At 42.9% G+C, this 20,920-nt stretch overlaps 1 protein-coding gene across 1 annotated transcript; it reads right to left on the bottom strand.

The window, feature by feature from the left end:
* Positions 1-1,946: 1,946 nt before the first annotated feature.
* On the bottom strand, positions 1,947-20,296 carry gan (gigaxonin). Its single transcript, XM_085414956.1, has 13 exons — positions 20,145-20,296; positions 19,244-19,467; positions 19,006-19,120; positions 18,563-18,913; positions 18,261-18,329; positions 15,935-16,086; positions 11,938-12,059; positions 11,722-11,834; positions 10,619-10,768; positions 9,014-9,150; positions 7,468-7,602; positions 6,338-6,447; positions 1,947-6,249 (listed from the first exon to the last, which is right to left on the bottom strand). Exons 2-13 carry the CDS (start codon positions 19,426-19,428, stop codon positions 6,077-6,079), a joined length of 1,812 nt encoding a protein of 603 aa, XP_085271082.1. The 5' UTR covers positions 19,429-19,467; positions 20,145-20,296; the 3' UTR covers positions 1,947-6,076.
* Between the last annotated feature and the right edge of the window lie 624 nt (positions 20,297-20,920).

Here is a 20,920-nt window from a genome sequence, read left to right as displayed (position 1 = left end):
TGATTAATTAGATCAGCAGTTTCTGAACCACTCAGCCCATCTAGCACCAACAATCATGTCAGGTTAAGAGTCACTGAGATTACTTCTCTATTCTGATAGGAGGTTTAATCTTGAAATACGAGTTGTTGCCATGTGATTGGCTGATTAGATAATTGCATGGTGTACCTAACAAAGCAGCGAGTGAGTCCTTATGAAGGAGAAAGGCTGTTAAAAGAGAGAGCAGGAGCTTAAAATCTCTTCCCAAAGGTCCCAAACCACAACGCCTACCTCAGTATCACCTCTGAGGTTTACACATGCTTCCCCTGGGTCATCTCACCTTTCTTGTAGAGACCCCACCCCTACCATACTGCCAACAGTGCCTCAAAAGGAAAGCTCATCCTGTTGCAACACCTCGGGCCCTCCGGTGAGTGTTGTTCAGGAGACGAGTTATAACAGGCAGAGTCTACTGTAGTCTTATTGGAAATAATTTCCCCTTGTGGGACTAATAAAGGTATATCAAATCAATTCAAACAAAATACAAAGGAAATGATGCAAGTTCCATCAAGGATGGAGTTTGTCTCGGCAATAATGAAAATAATCTTGAAATAATATCTGACGACCGTTTCCACTGAAATCGCACGAACTGTTTCAGGAATTACAGCCATTCTGTGCTCTCACTGCATTCAGGATCGTTTTTTCCCCAATGCCTGACAAAGATGTTCTTACTGGGCTGAGATCAGGTTACTCGCTTGGCCGTGTAAGACTATCCCATTTCTCTGGAAATTCACAGTCATTACAGATTGTGAAAAAGTAAAAACAAAACAAAACAATGAAAACGTAATTTTTACCCTCCTAAATTAAACTAGCCCTGCAGGTACTAATAGTTGAGATTCAGTGGCCTGAAGATAAATAACAATGTAAAGTTGGGGAGTTTACTATAAAATGCAGTTGCGTGTAGGTTTTGCTGAAGCACATTAAACAGAGGCTCTGAGCTCATACATGTCATTTCCTGCATATTTTTGTGCATCAACTTCTACCTTCATTAGCATCCAGGTGTAAGTTGTGGAGGCAGCAGTCTAAGCAGAGATACCAAACCTGCCTCTCCTCAGCCACTTCCTCCAGCTCTTCTTGGGGGACACCAGGCCATCCCCAAGAGGCACGAGCCCCCCAGTGTGTCCTGGTCTACCCAGGGGTCTCCTCCCAGGTGGACATGCCTGAAACAGCTCACCTTGTAGGTGCCCGTGAAGGCATCGCGGTCAGATGTAGCGGGCCTACTTTGAGCTCATTTCCAACACTTTTACCCACGATCTTCTTCGGTCATTAATCACAGCTCGTGGCCATCGGTCAAGCAGTAAATCAACAGCTTCGCTTTCATGCTCAGCTCTTGGTGCAGCATCCACATTATGAGACCTTCCGCTCTTTGGCTGCGATTCTGAGCGAAGCTGCCGACAGAGAGCTTCCCCGAGTAGCAACTGAACAGAATGCTGGTAAGCAAAGCAGCGAGGCTCTGCAGATTCTCTGTGCTGCTTTCAAATAATATTTCCCAGCATTTCTCAGCTGAATCAGCACATTTACAGGCATAATTCACCCTCCCGTCCTCCTTGGTGCTTGTTTGTACTGAGAACTCTCACGAACGGAATGCGGACAACTTTGTGCAAATTCGAGCACGTCGCACACGTCTGTGTTTTAGAAATGAACTTTAGTGCATCGCGTACATCTCGAGTAAGAAAACTTGGTCAGGCACAGATCGGATGCAGAACAGGAAAAAACACCAGCCTTATAATACCAATGCAAATACTCCGAATGTGCTATTGAGCAATGCAGTCAACCTAAGCAATAAAAGGTGTTATTAAGGAGCTTTCAGCATCTCTTTGCACGATACAAAATGAGCAGCAGGAAAGTGACTAAGCATGTCGCTCTCTCTGGAGGCTGAAATGAAATAGAGAAGCAAATGAGACAAAAACATACAGCTTGACCACCAACAGTTTTAATTCCTCTGACGTAAATGAACGACACTCATGGGAAACATCTTACAAAACTTCCTCATGCACCAGTTACAAAAGTACAAAGTGAAACAAGACTCCCTCTTTCTTTCACAACACAGCTTTGGTTATTTTCAGGTTAGACGGCCATTATTTTCCCTTATGTTTTCCAGCACATCACAACAAAGACAGTCATGAGGTGCGAACACACGAGAGCAAGTGCTGTTTCGTACACGGAGCAGCTTGGAAACCATATGACTTACTTTAAATGTTAAGACACCCTGGAATGTTACAGCTGGGCTGTCATATCAGAGCTTTCTGTCCAATTATGGCCTTTTTATGAATTTCAGATAGTGTGAAAAAACAAAACAAATGTGTCAGATGATGAAAATCAGACGGTTTAAAAACCTCTGTCAGCTCCGTCTTTCCTCACGTCTATACAGGCAGAAACGCGGCCACAACAGACCCATTTACGTCCGGGTCGAAATAAACCCGCGTTCTTTCTTTAACACCACTGATGTCAACAATCCGTTTACAGCACAAAACACAAACCGTTTCATTGTAGTTGTTGCTTCATATTCGTCTGTGTGCCTCACAGCCTGTTGCACCAGCTGTGTTTAGGTTTGCACATTTCCTGCCATTTCTTTTAGCGATTTTGCAATTAGTCATGGTAACGAGAAAGCACACCCTCTATCACTTCTTAAGTTTTAAATATCAGGAGATAAAAGTCATTTGCTCCTTATCGGGTCCTAAAATTTGATGAATCCAACTCTGATAAACTACAATACACGACGTTGTGACAATGAGTCGTTGTTTCTTTCACCGAAAATAAACCCTGAGGCAGAAGCAGCGTGTGAAACACTAGATGCACCCTCACTGCTTCCATGGGAAATAAGCGGTTGAGCAGCCTGGTACTGAGAGTCAGATGCACTCGATTAACTGATCATCTGCAAGTGTGCAAACTTTGGCAGTTTGCTGGTCTGTTAACACAATACCAAGGAGGAAAGACATCAGCAGTGACCTGGGTTGTGAGGTCAGACTCTGCCTGTGCTGGTTTCCTCTTATTTGTGTGTTTATATGTGCAAAAGCCACAACCAATAGAGCGTTCGCTCCCACAGCGTCATACAAAGGATCGTCCTGAGAATCAGGACAGAGCGGAGAAAAAAGGCATTATTCCCGTTTAATCTGGAATAATCTACAGAAAGAGCTGACATTGTCAGAAATGTAGCTCTTAATGATCTGCTGTTGCTCACTTGTCTGTGTGGAATATTGTATTTGCTTTTTACTTCTTATGTGTCGTAGTTGTTGTAACCTTTGTGCAGGTCTCTCTTGGAAATTTTCATTCTCACTTTTCACAATTTGAAGTCCAAAAATTCTACATATAAAGATTTGGTCTTGTTTTACAGCCACAGAAAGCAGATTCAATCAAAGTCCAGACCTCAACCGGACGGAGGTGTTGCGGTGGGACATAAAGGTGGTTCTAGAAGCTGCTGAATCACGGCGTCTTTAGGATTTCACACACTGCTTCTGCTTTTTGGCTTAGATTTAGTTAAATAATGTCACGATGTAATGTGCCCTGTGTGGTTGTTCATCTGTGGCTGTTTAAATCCTTTTAATGTGATTTTTATGACGTCCTCACACGTAAACCCTTTGAATTGACAGAAGGTGCATTATTTATTATTTTGTAGCAAATTATTTCGATATTTAATCCGTTATTGTTGAGCCAATAACTATTTTTAGCCAACTGTTACATATAGTTGATCATTATCGAAATGTAATATTTAGGCCCTTGGAATCACTGTCATATTGAAACAATCAACTCTTGTGTTTGACAATTTATTATTAGAAAAACGTGTAGAGGTGTTAACGAAGGCGACTAGAGCGTTCCCCCCAGACTCTGAAGACTTTTGTAACATGGAGAGCAAATAAATGGTAACTGAACGTCTAGATATGGGCACCGCAACCTCCATCGAGAGGTCCGGCTTCAATTCATGGAACATGACCGCTCCAGGTGAGGGGAGCCTTGCAGACAGCTAGCAGGTAGGTCGGTCTGTGTGGGGGCCAGAGAAGTCGCGCCTGTATAGAAAACAGACACTGTCTTTGTGTAGGAGGCTGTAAACGTATTTATTTCTGCTGTGCATGGGGACAGTTTAACCTGCGAGTCTGGATACTGACAGGAACTGATCCGAGGAACCACAGATCTTAATGTCTGTGTAGGTTCTCAGTCATCCAGGTCACGGTAGTCTGAGGAGCTTGGACTTCTTTAAGTTTCCTGAAGATGTTTCACCTCCAAGAAGCTTCTTCAGTCTTCCAAGCTCCTCAGACCACAGCTCGTAATACTGATGGACTGGCTTCATTTTCCAGCCCTGGAGGTTGCTGCTTGGTAATAATAGAGAGCAAAAAAACAAACAAAAATAAAAATGAGATGACATTTTGCATATATTTTGGAATAAATAACAATAAAAAAACCAGGAGTGTTTTTGTTAGGTGAGCTACAAATGCTTGTGTAGCAAACCAACCAGTAACAGTGCAGCAAATAAAGGCGACCAGCTGCAACATATCAGTTTATACCAAATTACCGCTTGAACTGATGCTGTTGCTATATTTATGGTGTTGAAGTATTAAATATTTATGTTATGATAAATAATAAGCTTACAAAATAAAACAGACGTGATTCCAACTGCAGTCTAATGCAAGTTTTTGCACAAGTCTTTAAAACCTGACATTCTCGCGTCGCTTCAAATTGAAAGAGTTGTTTTGGCCCGGGGCGATCGGCCCTAACGCACACTGCGCTGCATGAACGGGGCATTTTGTAAGCGCAGCCGCTGAGTGCAGGACAGACACCAGCAGCTGTAACTCGCACAGAACAAACGGGGTCAAGAGATGCCAAAACTGTCCTGACTGTAAAGCCAGGTCAGAGGTCAGCAAAGCTGCAGCACATCCAGTAAATCACCAGTGTAACGTGCTCTGTTTTAGAATGGACCGGCCCGGACCAGCTCAGATAAAAAGTGATAATCCATTAAAGAGTTTGTGCTCCAAGAGGCAAACGCTGAAATCAGCACGTGGGAACGTTTCTGTGAATATACGGAAATCAGGTGCCGTCGCCAAAAGCAAGTCACCCGTGTTCGTGCATAGTTTGGAGAATTCCACGTGGCTTTTCTACACCGTCTGAGCTGCACGCCATAGTTTTTAAAGGACACAACTGCACTGCGAGGGCCTCCAGTAACGTCGACAGTTTCCTGGAGTTTAAGAGACATTTGTGAAATCTTTGGTTGTGGATTCAGAACTGTGCTCCTACAGCTTCCTGTACAAAATCATTTTACTTCCTTCTTCTAAACTGTCAAACTGTGCTGGTCACAGTTTTTGCTGTGACCAGCACATGCCAAACAGAACATTATCCATCCACACACACGTAAAACAAACCAGCGTGTGAGGCTTAATATGCATGTGACTGAGTCAGCTGGCAAGTGTCTAATGCGTTTACCAAAAAGGCAGCTGATTCCTGCTGCAACTTTTCACTTTGCTTTCATGTGTGACTCATCCTTCCCTCGTATCTCTACCACAAGGTGACGTGTGCAAAGTTATCATGAACTGGAACGTCATAACGGTGATAATAATGGGATATTTGCAGCCTTGAAATGATCTAGAGTGATCCTTTAATAAAGCGGCACCACAGCGGGCCTCACTGCCTCTGCAAAAACTGTGCCGCGTGATTTCTAGTGTAATAAAGGGGTAGTGACTGGTGTATAATGAATCCCTCGCCAAGTAACCGAGAACCAGAAAGCATTCAAAATGAGCAATGTCCTTTAAAAGAAAGTTGTAAAAAAAAGGATCCCACACTTCAAAGAAAATAGATTTAGATAAGAAAAATGTCATAAAACCCATAAAGCTAAAAATGTGTTCAGATTAAAGTCCATCCCATTTGGTCAACAATAAATATACATCAAAAGGGTCGTGAGTATAAACCAATGACTGGAGTCGAGATCTTCAAAGCGTAGCGACTACAGCGCTTTAGTGTTTGTATATAAACTCAGACCTACAGCAGATAGAGCGTACCAGTGTGCAAAAGTGGAGACACATGGAGCCGGGACAGAGCTGCCGGCTGCCGTCTCGGCTCAGATTCTGATCCGGAACATGCCCTGACTCAGCTGAAGGCGGAACAGTCGACAATTGGCGATGCGCAAGTTGGCACAGGCCGTTTTGGAAAGGTCGCTGGGTAACATCTGCTTGGTGCGATGCCACGTCCCGGTGGTGCGCCGGAACTCCCGGATGTAGTCAAAGTTTGTGCCTGCAGCCAAAGGAAGCGAGAGGGTAACAGGATCAAACACTGAACATCCTGAAAGCCCAGCAGAGCTGTATTTAATGTTTTCACCGACCTGTGTCCAGGTCCCCCACCACGTAGATACTGGCTCCAATGGGCACGGCGCCGTAGACGAAGGAGGAGCTGGTCTGGATGCACAGGTTCTGGTCATCCAGGAACATCCACCTGCAGCAGAACATGTTTCTTTTCTTTTAATAATGCAATCGTAAGATTAGCCACACGTGCAAACTGTAAGGTCAGCTCTGCTCATCTGTGCAACGATGTGCTGCAAGTTTAAAAAGTGAGGTTCAAATGGAGCGCTATCGTCCAAATACACACAAAATAAAAGCTTCAACAAGACTTTCAGCTGTCACTGGAGAAAGCATGATGCCAAAAATAAAAGAAATCAATTTAGACTTGAGGAAAATAATTGTTGATGCTCACAAAGCAGGAAATGGATATATAAAGTTATCACAGCGTTTCCTGGACAGGAATAGACTGCAAGAAAAACAGAAGAGACGCCTTCAAACCAGAACGAAGTGCGCTGAAGACAACCTGGAGAACGATTAAGCACGATTATGAGATGAACCTAGAGCCAAAGGGAGAGGCCAAAGAAAAAAAAGAACACTGTCCCCATAGTGAAACACGGTAGTAGTCATGGGAGTATTATGCTGTGGGGATGCTTCAGTGGAAGTGGGGATTTCATCAAGGTGGACTCATGACGGAAGGAAAGACGTGAAGATTTTGAAAGAAAACTGGGTCTGGGTCATTCTGACTCAACAAGGGAACGTTATTGACTCACACAAAGACCCGATCAGAAATCTGTGGGGTCAACAGAACTAGGGCTGGGCCATATCATACCGTTCACGGTAACACCGCTATAATGTTGGGCAACGATTAGAAAATGAAATATGGCGACAGAATATGGGTGAAACGCGCAAGTGCCTTTGTTTTCATACGCACATGGCGGAGAATGAGAAGGGCGAAAGCGGATCGTTGAATGAAACCATGAACCAGAATTCTGTGAAATCTTTTCAGTTCTGTGTGCAAATTAAATAATGGAAGCATTCAAAATAAAACTGTTAACAATTCCTTGCCCTGTTTAACAGCACTTGGGAAAGCGCTGAAATATGACAGCACTTTATTGCGCCAGCACAGTTTACGTCACTGTGGCTGCGTCTGTGGTTTTAACGTTTAACGACTCACCTCCTCATCTCGTCATGGTAGAACTCAGACTTGCAGGTCGTCATTTGTCTTTGCTCGGGGTTGTCGTTCTCTTGGCTTCTGACTCCACCGAACACGTAAAGCTCCTGACCGATGCCGCACGCCACCGAGCCAAACCTGAGCAGCACAGACATTTTGAGGGTTGACAGTAAAGCGGGCTCCTCGCTATGCAATGAGTTTAACAATTCATTTAAAGATAATAAGTAACGAGTAAATTAGGGTCATACGGGAGAGATCTCTTCCCTTAAATGGGAGTTTTTCCTTCCCACTCTCGCCAAGTGCCGGCTCAGAGCGTCATCTTATTGCTGGTCTTTACTTTACAAACGTAAAGCGCTGATATTTCACTATATAAATAAAACTGAATTGATCTGAATTGAATAATTAACGCTATAAAAAGGATGCATGTGACCACGTACACCCCGTGAAGCCTCGAGGACCTCTGTTCAAGAATACAGAAACACTGCTTCTCTCCACAACTCGAGGATTTATGGTCGTCTGTTTTTAACTACAGAACTTATTCAGTGGTTAACTTTACTGACGTTCTGAGGAAGGTGGGAGACCAATGTGGTTTCAGCGCAGTGACACTGGGTTCGTGCCATCGCTGCCTTTTGGAGCATTTTTAATGAGACAAATAACCTGGCTTGCCTCGAGCAGCTTGCTATCATTAAGTGACAGCTTATTACTCGACCCTCACTCAACTTTGGGATGAATAAATATTTATGTCATTTTGTCTTACATAGAATCATTTCTGGAACCAAAGGGTGGCAGGTAAAAGTTTGAGGATCCAAAATCCGTAAACTCATGGGTCACATTGCAGAGGCCTGGTCCAGCTCTTGAAATACATTTATTTAATTTATTCCTTTGCCTTTTAGCATTTTTTAGTTGAATTTCAGTACAATGCCACGGCTGTGAGAGGGTTGGATCCTCAGCAGATTCTGAACATACTGTGGGCAAAAGCGCAGTTGCAGCAGCGGTGCTTAAAAAGTACAGAAAAACCAATAAGGAAATTCTGCAGACGCCCACAGAGAAGAAAAAAACCCCTCATAACAGCGCATAATGAAACCAAAACCTGTGGATGGATGAAATCCACATGAGTAGCACAGACGGGTCTAGCATGCTTGGTGTGGATTCAGCAATACGAAAGAGAAGGTGTGACACAACTAACGCACAATAAAAACCACAGTGTTGAATGTTCTGACTCAACAGCTACACTTGCTGAGCAAGTCAGTGAAGCTGTGATGTTAGATAAAGTTAGTCAAACTGAAAATAAAACTTCCAGATTGGGAAGAATGACAGTGACTTATAGAGCTATGTTTCATTTCCTGTTGTGCAACATAAACTAGTCCAAATTAAAGCAACAACACTGAAGTTAAATGTTAAGTGTTGCACAGCAAGTGTGCATGCAGTGAGAGAACCCCCCCCCCCCCAAAAAAAACAAGCTGACTGCAAAGAAAACAAAAACGTCAGGACTGTGAGAAAACACCGACTTTAACGTTTTAAGATCACAGACAGCAGAGGCTGTGCTTACCTTCTCTCTTTCAGAGGACACAGCCCCGTCCACTGCTGGGTTTTGGGGTCAAAGCATTCAACAGAGTCAAACAGCTTCCCGTAGGAGCCCCCACCGATGGCGTAGACCTTCTTATTCATGGAGGCGTAGCAGCCGACCTGAAGGAGAAGACGGAGACGATCGTACAAATCAGACGAGGTCAAAGCGTCGTCCAGCCGTCGAGCTAACCAAATATTTCTGTCACTGATTTTATGTTGTTGTTGTTTTTAACATTTCAGAACAATGAGAGCTGTTCTGCTGAAGTTACTGCTGAAGACGGGGTCATAACAGACCACCAACATCCAGTCATTAATCTAAGGAGAATCGAAGGAGATCTTTGTGTTGAACCCATGTATGGATACAGCTGCCAAACCAAATCCCAAACACACACTTTAAAAATATAAATAAATTTGTCCAGAATCGCTGCGTGACATAACTGCAGGTCATCTTTTATATACAGTTTATAGACAAATCCTGTTACTCAGAGTTTTACATTCAGTCATCAAAGTGACATCCATCAGTTTGAGTTGAATTCCAGCTTGAGCAATAAATCGTTGGCGTACACAAGTGACGACAACCGTAGTTCCAAGCGCTCCGGGTGGTACAGCATTCCCAACTGGAATACGGGTCAAATTCCAGCCTATTCCAAAAATAGCTAAACACCGAGTCCAATACACATAGATAGGGGCATTGTACTGGGAATTCTAGTGCTGACGTTACTGGAAACATTCACAACCCATCCAAGCTAAATGTGAGACTGTCATCATCTGTTCTCTTTTTCTGGTCCTTCCTTCAAATTTAACAAGAAGCTGACCTCATGCAGCTCTCTGATTGGTGGTTTCAGACTCTCGTGTAAGATGACAAATTGCTGACGTTGTCACCCATCATTAACACTCAGCAGCCAGTTAGCTTCCGGTTCTGCAGAACAGATGAGCTCAGACGGAAAAGCTGTAGAAATGCTAAAAAACTAACTACTGATAACCCACACCCACACCCAACTCACTAAAAGCATCGATTCGATCTGTCGCACCACTTCAGCAAACCCACATTTAGACATTTTTTCCACCAAGTGGTCTACAATTATTTCATGGTGTTATTTTGATCGTTTTAATGGCGGGATGACACGCAGCAAAAATCCACAGTAGAACCTGAGCCTGGCAGTTACATGGGCAGCACCTTAGACCCTTATTTGTTTCTGTATTTACTTTATTCCTTTGCTTGCACAACATTTAGTATTTCTCCTGCTTCTATTTATGCAATTTCTGCACTTTTAACATTTTCTTTTTGGGCATTTCTGTCATGTTAATTTTATGTTTAATTAATTGTTCAACACTTACGTCAACATTTATTTATTTTAATGTCTGTTTTTATTTTATTTGATACCATTTAGATATTTTATATATCTAAAGGCATTTTTCAGGGTTATAGTTAGGTTGTGGTTAGGTTTAGGCATTTGTTTTATATGGTTAGGGTAAGGGGCTAGGGAAAGCATTATGTCAATTAGATGATATGAATACCCGAGGTAGAGGTGTGTGTGTGTGTGTGTGTGTGTGTGTGTGCGCGCGCGCATATAGGTGAGGGGGTTACCTTGCGGATCATGGTCATACTGGTCTGCATTTTCCAGGTATTGAAGTAGGGGTCGAACACCTCGACGGTGATCAGCCCCAGCTCTTCACTCTCTCCACCAAGAACATAGATCAGACCATCCAGCTCCACCACACCGAAGTTCTGACGAGCCTGAGAACGTCAGCGGATGTTAATATAATCAACCACCACCGCCAACAACATCCCCCAAGCTCAGCTGTGCGCTCAGCCACAAACAAACACCCTCCTGGGGTCTCTGGGTGTTCCCACGTCTGAGTTCCAAGTTCAGATGTTTCATAAGTGCAAAGCACAACTGGGCACAGCTGGGCGATCTGTGGCCCGGTTTGTTTGCAAAGGGGGACTTGAGCTTAAATCAGATACGCTATTAGAGCATACCAAAGCCACGAAGAGTACCGCTGGTGACGTCAGTTTTTCACACAGCTGTTTGTCTGTGTCAACACAAACGCAGCAGTGGGATCAGACCCCATGACTGGCTTGAAGTGTATTATTTATTATATTGTTTTCAGACTGTGTGCAGTGCTCCTGTGCCAAATTCATCTTGGTGCAGCAGCTTTAATAAGCTGATGATCTGCTGGTGGAGCTGTCGGGGCCCTTCCCCTAACTTCACCTTCCAGCATGTTTCCGCCAGCTACTTCATATCAGGAACTTACTAATGACAGCAAACTTTTATTAGTGAATGACATCACTTTTCTGGAGAACGATCGTGCGCTTTGTGTATCATCTGCCTTTAACCCTTCAGCTGTCAGGGAATTTTTGCAGCACTGCTGACACCTGATGGCCATGAAGTCAAATATAAAACAATATGGCAGCAACATATCTGCTCTACGTCTGGTATATACTGAATATTTATGTAGCCAAGCAGCACGAATGATGGTTTTCATACCTGTTTAGTGTCTATCTGACAGAAAAGCACTGAGCAGAAGGAGAGAGTGTATCATATGACATTTGCAAAACACTGCATTCTGCTGTTTTTAATACAGCATCCCTATTTTGCACTTTTTCTGCACACTCACACAGGAGTTTACTTCTGCCGTTTATCTGTTTATGGGTTTCCATGAGTAACTGTTTCAGAAACGTGATCCTACCTGTAGCATTGGGGGAATCGGGCTCCAGGTGTTGGAGTCGGGGTCATATTTCTCTCCACTGGCCAGGACTGCGTTGTGTTCATCTGTTCCACCCACCACGAACAGAAACCCCCCTGACCAACAGAGACAGCCTTGCTAATGACACACCTGCTAATGTCTTTTACTGAACACAAAGCGTTTTATTACAGACATGTAGGTGCGGTGGACTGCACTGACCGGCAGCAACCAACCCATGGCCGAGGCGGGCGACGCTCATTGGCTCCAACTCTATCCAAGCCTGCCTGTTGGCGTCATACAGAGGACACATGCAGCGCGACGCAGCTGTCGGCTTCCTGGTTCTGCACAGAGTGAACGCATCAGATCAGACAAAAGGTTTTCCCCTCACTCTGTTCAGACAGGATGTGAGTCGGCCTTCCCGGTACTTTTACTGAAGACCAAGTGCACACAGGAGACCGAGAACAGGCTGCCTGTTCAGACCTGTTCAGACTGCATATTTTTAAATGGTAAATGAACTGATACTTGTAGAGCGCTTTTCTACTCTACTGGAGTACTCAAAGCGCTCTATACAACATGCCACATTCACCCAATCACACCCATTCTCACAAGCACTCTCTCTATACTTAGTGCTTTCTAAGTACATTCACACACATTCATACCCCGATGGATGCATTGGAGAGCAACTTGGCAACTTTAGTATCTTGCAGACTGGAGGAGCCAGGGATCGAACCACCAACCTTCCGATCAGTAGATGACCTGCTCTACCTCCTGAGCTACAGTCAAAGTATGATTTCTCTGCAAACAATTGATTGTGTTGCATAAGTTCAATTCAATTCAATTTTATTTATATAGCGCCAAATCACAACAAAAGTCGCCTCAAGGCGCTTCATAGATACAGAGAAAAACCCAACAATCATATGACCCCCTATGAGCAAGCACTTTGGCGACAGTGGGAAGGAAAAACTCCCTTTTAACAGGAAGAAACCTCCGGCAGAACCAGGCTCAGGGAGGGGCGGGGCCATCTGCTGTGATTGGTTGGGGTGAGAGAAGGAAGACAGGATAAAGACATGCTGTGGAAGAGAGACAGAGATTAGTAACAGATATGATTCAATGCAGAGAGGTCTATTAATACATAGTGAGTGAGAAAGGTGACTGGAAAGGAAAAACTCAATGCATCATGGGAATCCCCCGGCAGCCTACGTCTATTGCAGCATAACTAAGGGAGGATTCAGGGTCACCTGGTCCAGCCCTAACTATATGCTTTAGCAAAAAGGAAAGTTTGAAGCCTAATCTTAAAAGTAGGCCAACAAAGTGAAAACTACAAAACAATATAGCTTTTAAATGGGTGCTTAGGACAAAGCCTTTAGAAATCAACTAACGAGAACACACTAGATCTTCTTGTTTGAAGCCAGAAAGATCTGTTGCAGAGTAATTGTAGCTCCAGTACTAGAAAAAAAGAATTGCCTGAAAATCATTTCCTTCTCCCTGTACAAGTTACAGTAATCTGTATTTACTTTCATTAAATCTCTGACAGTTTTCAGGAAACCAGACAAAAAGTAAGTATTTATATCTACTTATATAAATACAAGTAGATATAAATCTCCCTAAACCTCACGCTGGATTTGGGAAGGTTTTACATCAGATCCCCTTCCGGACACAACCCCAAAGGGCCGTGTGTCAGATGCAGATGGAATCGAACCATCAACCATTTGAATGTGCTAACCAGTACACCAGGGGTGCCCAATCCTGGTCCTCGAGAGCTACCGTCCTGCAGCTTTTAGATGCATCCTTGTTCCCACACACCTGAATCAAATGAATGGCTTGTTATCAGGCCCTTGCCAAACATGATGGCATGCTGAAGAGATCAAACCATTTGATTCAGCTGTGTTGGAGTAGGGATGCATCTAGGGCTGCTCAATTAATCGAATTTTAATCACGATTACGATCTGGGCTTTCAACGATCATTAAAAATGACTGAGCCGATTATTAGCCCCTCCCTCATGCTTTACTCTCGCGCTGCTCCATGTGGCAAATCAAGCGCACTGCTCTGCATTTCGAACACGCGTCACAACAATTAAGAGGACCCGAGGGAAGCTCGGAAAGCTAAGCTATTTTTTAAAGTCATTATTCAATACATTGTTATTGTTAAACCTTTAAAGCCGGTCAGAGCAGCACGCTCGTTTTGTATAACTATTTTTAAATCCCTGTAGAACCTGAACGCTAAGCTAGCACAATAAATTTTTCTCCATATGAAACCAGAGGAGTTGTACTTACATCTTATGCCATCAGCTTGTCCTCGGTCACGGTTTCCTTCCACATATAGCTTTGCAAAAATTGCATAAAAAGCGCTTGCAGGAACAAAAACATAATATTCCAGAAACACGCTTTGCCGATCCGATCAGCTGTTCTTAACACTTCCCACATTGAAAAAGACGTCAACGTGAACTATCGCAAGTGACGTCATTTTTGCGGAAAATGTAGTTTTTTACTTGTAGGCCTTAGAACTCGAATTGCACTGCTGGAAATAGTTTATTTTGATGCACATGCACATTCTTTGCAAATTTGCATCATAGGATTGTTTTTTTGTTTTTCCTGCAGTATATAAAAATTGCTGTATCTCCAAAAATAAAACTATGAAGACACTCAAAATAAATTTCCTGTTGTTATAAACTATTTTTTGCAACTTTTTTGTATTTAAAGTTTTGAGGGATAAACCTCTTAAATTTCTCCAAGTAGAAATATATGTAAAAACAAAAACGATTTTCAATTTTTTTGTAGTTTATTGCACTTTTTTGCAATTAATGTAGTTACTATGGACTTAATGCATACACATTTTTAAAATATGGGCTATAACAGTTGTATTGATGTATAGCAACTTGAAATGCTCCCACAAATGGCACTACAGCATGTAAAAAAAAAATAATATAAGCTCTGGCGGACGAAATAAATATCGTCAAATAATCGTGATCTCAATTTCAGTGAAAATAATCGTGATTATCATTTTTGCCATAATCGAGCAGCCCTAGATGCATCTAAAAGCTGCAGGACGGTAGCTCTCGAGGACCGGGATTGGGCACCCCTGCAGTACACTATAGAGCCACACACAAAATATTAAGGAGGGGTTAACCCTGCAAAGCCTGAACCATGAAATAACTGCCAGAAAAGTCTTTTTGAAGCTGGAGTGTTTATTTCACCTTCAACGCCATCGCACTCATCACACCCCAGACACAACCTGTTCCAACTCCTTCCCTCTAGTAGGCGCTGCAGAGCGCTGCATGCAAAATCAAGCAGACATCTGTACAGTTTTTATTCCCACATTCACTCTGATCAACGCTCACGCAGAGTCTGTACTCATACAGCCATCATATCAATCACTGCAGTAGCACTGATGTCGTACAGATCAGGGTTTTTTAGGAAAAAAGAAAAAAAGTCACAATAAAATTGTCTTATCAGATTTATTAGCTTCCTTAAGTATCTGAGCTTTTACGTAATTAAACAAAAACACTGCATCAACCCACCGCACCTCCACCATGACCTGAACTAATCTCAGCTGAGATGGTTTGGTTACAGGACAGAGTGAAGCACACTGTGAGATTTCAGAGGCATTCAAAGTTCAAAGGTGATAACTGAATCTCAAAGTCTACGCTATCTGCTTTGTTTCCATGCTGCGTCAGTCATGATAGCATCTGAAGGACACAGCACACAAACAAGCTTCTGCTGCAGCGCTCAGCTCAGTTTTACTGCTTCAATCTTTTTTTCCCTCCGTCAGCTGTTTTTTATTTCCTTCCAACAAGTGCTGATATACCTCCCACCCCCACCTTTCCTTTCTTCGCTCAGTAGACGCAGGTTGTAGCTGTGAAATGGTCATCCATTCATTCTGACTGTGTCGGAATTTTGTCCCAGGCTATCTTTGTTGAACACTGTGACACATGGAACCAACATTTCATAGTCACAGGCAAAAATACCGTCATGGTTATTTCACGTGAGTCATTCTTCCAGAATGGCACAAAATTACACAATTTACACTCGAGTTAAGGCCGGTTAGTTAAGGTTACTTCAGTTTTGATGTCATCAGCTGACACTGAAGAATACAGTACAATAAATAAAGCATATAAATGGTAATGTATTTGCAGCCAAAATAAATGTATGAAATAAACTTCTGTTTCTTTGCATGAAGCCCAAACAGAACAAAACAAAGTTGGCGAGTGCGACTTACTTGCGATCCTCACCTCCAGCGATGACGATACACTCAGAATACCCTCTGGGTTTGAAGGCAGCGAGCATAGCCTCCCCCTGCAGCTGACCCTGCGTCAGCACCGGCTGACAGTACTCTCTGATCACCTCCCTCATCAGAGGCTCCCCCATGGCCTGATGGGATACAACGGTAGCACACAGCGAGGTTAGCTCAAAACTTATATTGCATTTGTATGTTTACAGCAGACTGAGTAAGCCACAGCTTTCCCACATAAAGGTGGTAATCAGCAGTTCCTCCCGCACTGGGATGTCACTAAAAGCTTTTCAGGAGAGTTTTCATGGTGAATGACTGCGTGTGAGGATCACTGGCTCACACACAGCTAAACTGTCCATGTCTGCAGGTGGAGGAGATGTACCAGGTGAGGCTGAAGGAGACAAAGTGTGTGTGTTTTAGCCACTACACACACAGCACTCATCAGTATACTCAGTTATCAATGCTCAGTGTTGTTAGATGTTGAAAACAGGAGCCACTTTGTTCTGAAATTCTCTGCTGCCATTTGATGTTTTCTCATATTTAAAACCATGGTTCATTTGTCAGTTAGCCTTGCTAACACGGGGAGAAAGAGACTCATTGTATTCACACTTAATGTTGAAGAAAGGCAGCCTCAGCCTGCATTTCAGCTGTTACAGCCTTTAACCTGAGCTGTGACGCTGTCATTATAGCCAAACGATAAGCTGGGATCAGAATCCTAGCTCATAAAATCGAATATACTTCCTGATTCTTGTTAAAGTTTTCATGACATACATTTACATTGACACTAGGGCTGGGCCATATTATACCGTTCACGGTAATACCGGTATAATGTTAGGCAACGATAGGAAAATGAAATATCGCGATAGAATATGAGTAAAACGCGCATGCGCAGTGCCTTTGTTTTCATACGCACATGGCCGATTGTTGAGTGAAACAAATGAACCAGAATTGGTTTGTAAAAATGGTGCAACTTCAGTGATGTGGAACTGGTTTGGTGTTTGTCCGTCAAATACATGACAAAGCACCTTTTTTTGCAGAACATGCAAGCGGCTGTCGTTATTGTCGGACTAAGATGCTCTTAAATCTGGGAGTAATCTGGGTCCTAAACTCCATATGCTTCAGGTCAAACAACACTGCAGCATCACTGAGAGTTAAAAACTGTCTAAATTCTTTCATCTTTAATAAAACGATCAGCATTGCTGCTTTACCAGGTGGAACAATTAAGTTTAACATCCAGGCATCCATGAAAACAAAAGTTATTACATTTAACGGAGTTAGAAGCTAGCAGGAAGCTAGCGGAAGTTAGCTCGCTAGTTTCGCTAGTTACCTAAGCATGATATTACATGTTCTGACTGAGAGATTTCTGAAAAAAATCAAACGTACAGCTCTGCTATCACTTCCAACATAAATGAAGACAGGAAACTAAACAGCAGTGACGTTTGTAGGGTTACTGAAGTTGGGCTAGCTGGTATTTAATGATGTGCTACGTGATCGCTAGCAACACAGCTATGTTAGCATAATATAAACAGTGAAGCTGGAGGACGAACACTAACACTTTTCCACTTATAAAAGTTAATGTGAAGGTTCTTCATGGTTAGAGACAAATGCAATCGCATGGCAGGATGCTGTAAAAGGACCAATCTTCAGTCAGGAGAACAACTGAGATAATCCATCCACAATACAAGGTTAGTCATTAATATACTGCAACAACATGGGAATAGAGCAGCTGCCGGAGAATTCAACATTAATGAATCAATGGTACAGAAGTGGAGGAAGCAAGAAGAATTAGTTTAATAAAGTTTGATTTATCTGACTGCTTTGTTTCGCTTAATGTGCCTTATAATCCCGTGCACCTTATGGTCCGAAAAATGCGTACTGCACACTGCAGTTTAATGTTGCAAAGCACCTCTTTTTAACTTCAGTGGATATTATACATGGTTATGCTCAGGATATGTCAGCACATTTCTACTGGAAATGCCTTTTGGTTAAACTTTCAGCAAGGAATTTGCATTTGCACTGTTACATTTTTATAAAGCTTTAATGTACATAAAAACCAGCTTCTTGTTTAAGTGAAAATAAATGGAAGGTTGTCTTTTTGCGCTAGTAATGTTGTGGAGTTGTATTTTGTCTCGCATCAATTATATCGTCAGTTATATCGTTATCGCAAATTTTCAAATATATATCGTGATAAATATTTTTGGCCATATCGCCCTGCTCTAATTGACACAACAGTTTTCAGTGTAACATTCACATCCAAACACGGTCTCCCTGTGCCTGCCAGTAGCAGCTGGTAAGAAGTATTTAGACTGTTTACCTGCTCTCTCAGGTAGCTGAGATCCAAACCCTGCAGCCACACGGCAGACATCACTTCCTTCATGCGTACCTGCAAATTCATATGGGATAACAGTTTTTTTTTTTATTCAGTTTGAGCCAGCCCTTCACAGTTTTATATGCATAAAAAAGAAAAGTGTTTATAGTTAGGTAGTTTAGAATTTAATAAGAAAAACCACTCATCAGTATTTTGTTGATATGAAACTAAAGCTGGACAATGAGACTCGCCTCTGAATGCTGCAGGTATCTCTGCAAAAAAAGAGAACATTTTCCAGTGCTACCCACCCTGCGATCATCCGGGTCGTGTGCGAACCACCGCACCACGGCCTCCAGCACATGCTTCTCGTTGCCCACATTCAGCTTCTCCATGGACAGCACCTCGCAGAGCCGGTCCGGTGGCAGCTCCCTGAACTCCTCAGTCAGCGCCACGTCACGGAAGTGCGTTTGCAGGAACTCTGTGGCGACGTAGTGCACGTGGTAGAGGCAATAGTGCAGAGAGAAGAGGCGGATACCGATGCAGTTCTCTGCAGTGATGCAGCTCTCCAAGAACTTGCAGCACATTGACTTGAGGTCGGTCATGAGGAGAAGGTCGGATGCCTGCACCATGTCCTGGATGGTCTCTTCTCTCAAGGTGATCTGTGTGTGAGGTACATATGAACAGTCAATGAAAGCCACACGCTATTAGGATATCAGCAGGTCACTCTGCTTTTTAAAGCATCCCCACTCACTTCACCGCTGAAGATATAGTCCAGGATTTGTTTCATGATGGCCATAGAGACCCCCTGCAGCTCGATTCTGTAAGTAGACCCATCTTCCTTTGGAGGGTTGTAGTTCAGCTTGGTCCTAACAGGAAGTAAAGCAAGAATCATCTGAGTTATAGCACTGCCACTAAATAAAACTGGACACGCCCTTGTTGTCCCTAGCTGGTGTTTACAAACAGTTCGATATGTGCTGTGACTGACTGACCTGATGTAGGGGCTGGCAGCAGCCAGGATATTTTTCTGGACAGGAAGCTCCTCTCCGTCCACCACCAGCAGCGCATCGTGGAAACTTTGCTCCTGCCAAAAGGTGCGAAGGACTCTCAGGAGTCTCTGGGAATGTTGTGGATCCGAAACCTTCGAACCGGGCTCATTGGAGGCAGTATCGGGCATGTCTAGGCTTGCGACAGCCCGAGGACGCACAGCACACTCCTGCCAACATAGTGTCAAACTGAGCTTCTTCAAACAGTACCACCTAATGTTGTCGAACATACGATGACAGTAATGCACAGTTTACGGCACTAAGTAAAAGAAAAGTGGTCCATTCTTAAAATCGAGTTTCAAAAGTCTCAACATAAACTCTTCATTGCGAAACTTTTTTTTTTTTAAATAAAGGACTTCTCTGGAGTGGCTAGTCCTCTGCCAGTACAGCGAGTGTAAACGGGCCGCGTTAGCAAAACCCAAACGTAGCAAACATATCATGCTTTCAGTGAATCAATTTAATGCCGAATATTACGGAAACACCCGAGGACCCATGGGACCCAATGATTTACATTTATATATGTTAGCGATCTTGACTGTATCGAGTCTAAACTTGAACTGATATTCCTAAATGAGGTTTGGCCAGTAAATGCTAGCATAGCACCAAAACAACCGACATGTCGATAAAGATTTCCTCGATAAAGATTCCCCGTGATAAAGGAAGGACAACGCCGCCATTAACCTTTTTTTTTTAAGTAACATCGTTACATGATTTTAGCAAAATGTTTTTGTAAATGAAAACTGTGGAGCTATGTTTACATGGGGTTCCGACATGGACTGTTTACAGTGCATGCAAAACCTGAGGTGTCATCCTTTCCTTTTACTGATTACAAATTTAAGTATCTCACCTTAAGACTGAAAAATGCACCTTTCTCTTCTGGGCACAGGGCGTACCTACACTACATGAATTACTCATCCACCCTCTCTGATCACTCAGGACGAAAATTTTGGAAGTAGACGTCAAGGCATGTGTTGTGCTACATTCAAATCTTGGGAAAATGTGGTAAATATGACATCCATCTCGAATATATGTGACGATAATGGAGAACGTACAACGGAGAACATATCTATTTATATTTCAAGCCACTATGTTTTGAAAGCTTTCATAATAAAGAAGAAACCACCTCGGTTGCTTTAAACAGATAAAAAAAAAAAGTTAACACAGCCGCTTGCAATGTATTTTGGCGACACCACCTGAACGGAGCATCAGGGCGGAACGCGTGCAGTTTAAAATGTGTGCAGCAACAGAACAGCTGTGAATCAAACAACCGATATAAATATGTACATTTGGTTTCTAAAGACAAAAAACATGTTACATTTCATTATGTATTTTATTTTAGTTTTCGCAATGTCTTTTATTTTTTCTGACTTTCGTAATGGACGCTGATTGGTCGGTTTAGAATTTACGACCACACCCATTCCCTTATTGTCACGTGTTTCCACACAATAACTACGAGTTTGAAGCACAAAAAACTTCAGTTTGTGTAAAACGGCCGGCTAGTTTTAATGCTCGAAGGCGACCCGAAACCAGGAGGGTAATGCTGGAAATTCTTTGCAGCTATTGGATTCATGCCTGAAAGCATAATGGCGGATGTCGTAAAACGTGGCTCATGGTCGAAAAAAA

Source organism: Rhamphochromis longiceps, linkage group LG7, assembly GCF_057381845.1.
Source record: "Rhamphochromis longiceps isolate RC_006_pf linkage group LG7, R_longiceps_female_GT1.1, whole genome shotgun sequence".
NCBI classification, from domain to species: Eukaryota; Metazoa; Chordata; class Actinopteri; order Cichliformes; family Cichlidae; genus Rhamphochromis; species Rhamphochromis longiceps.
This window is presented reverse-complemented; position numbering and strand designations above follow the sequence as displayed.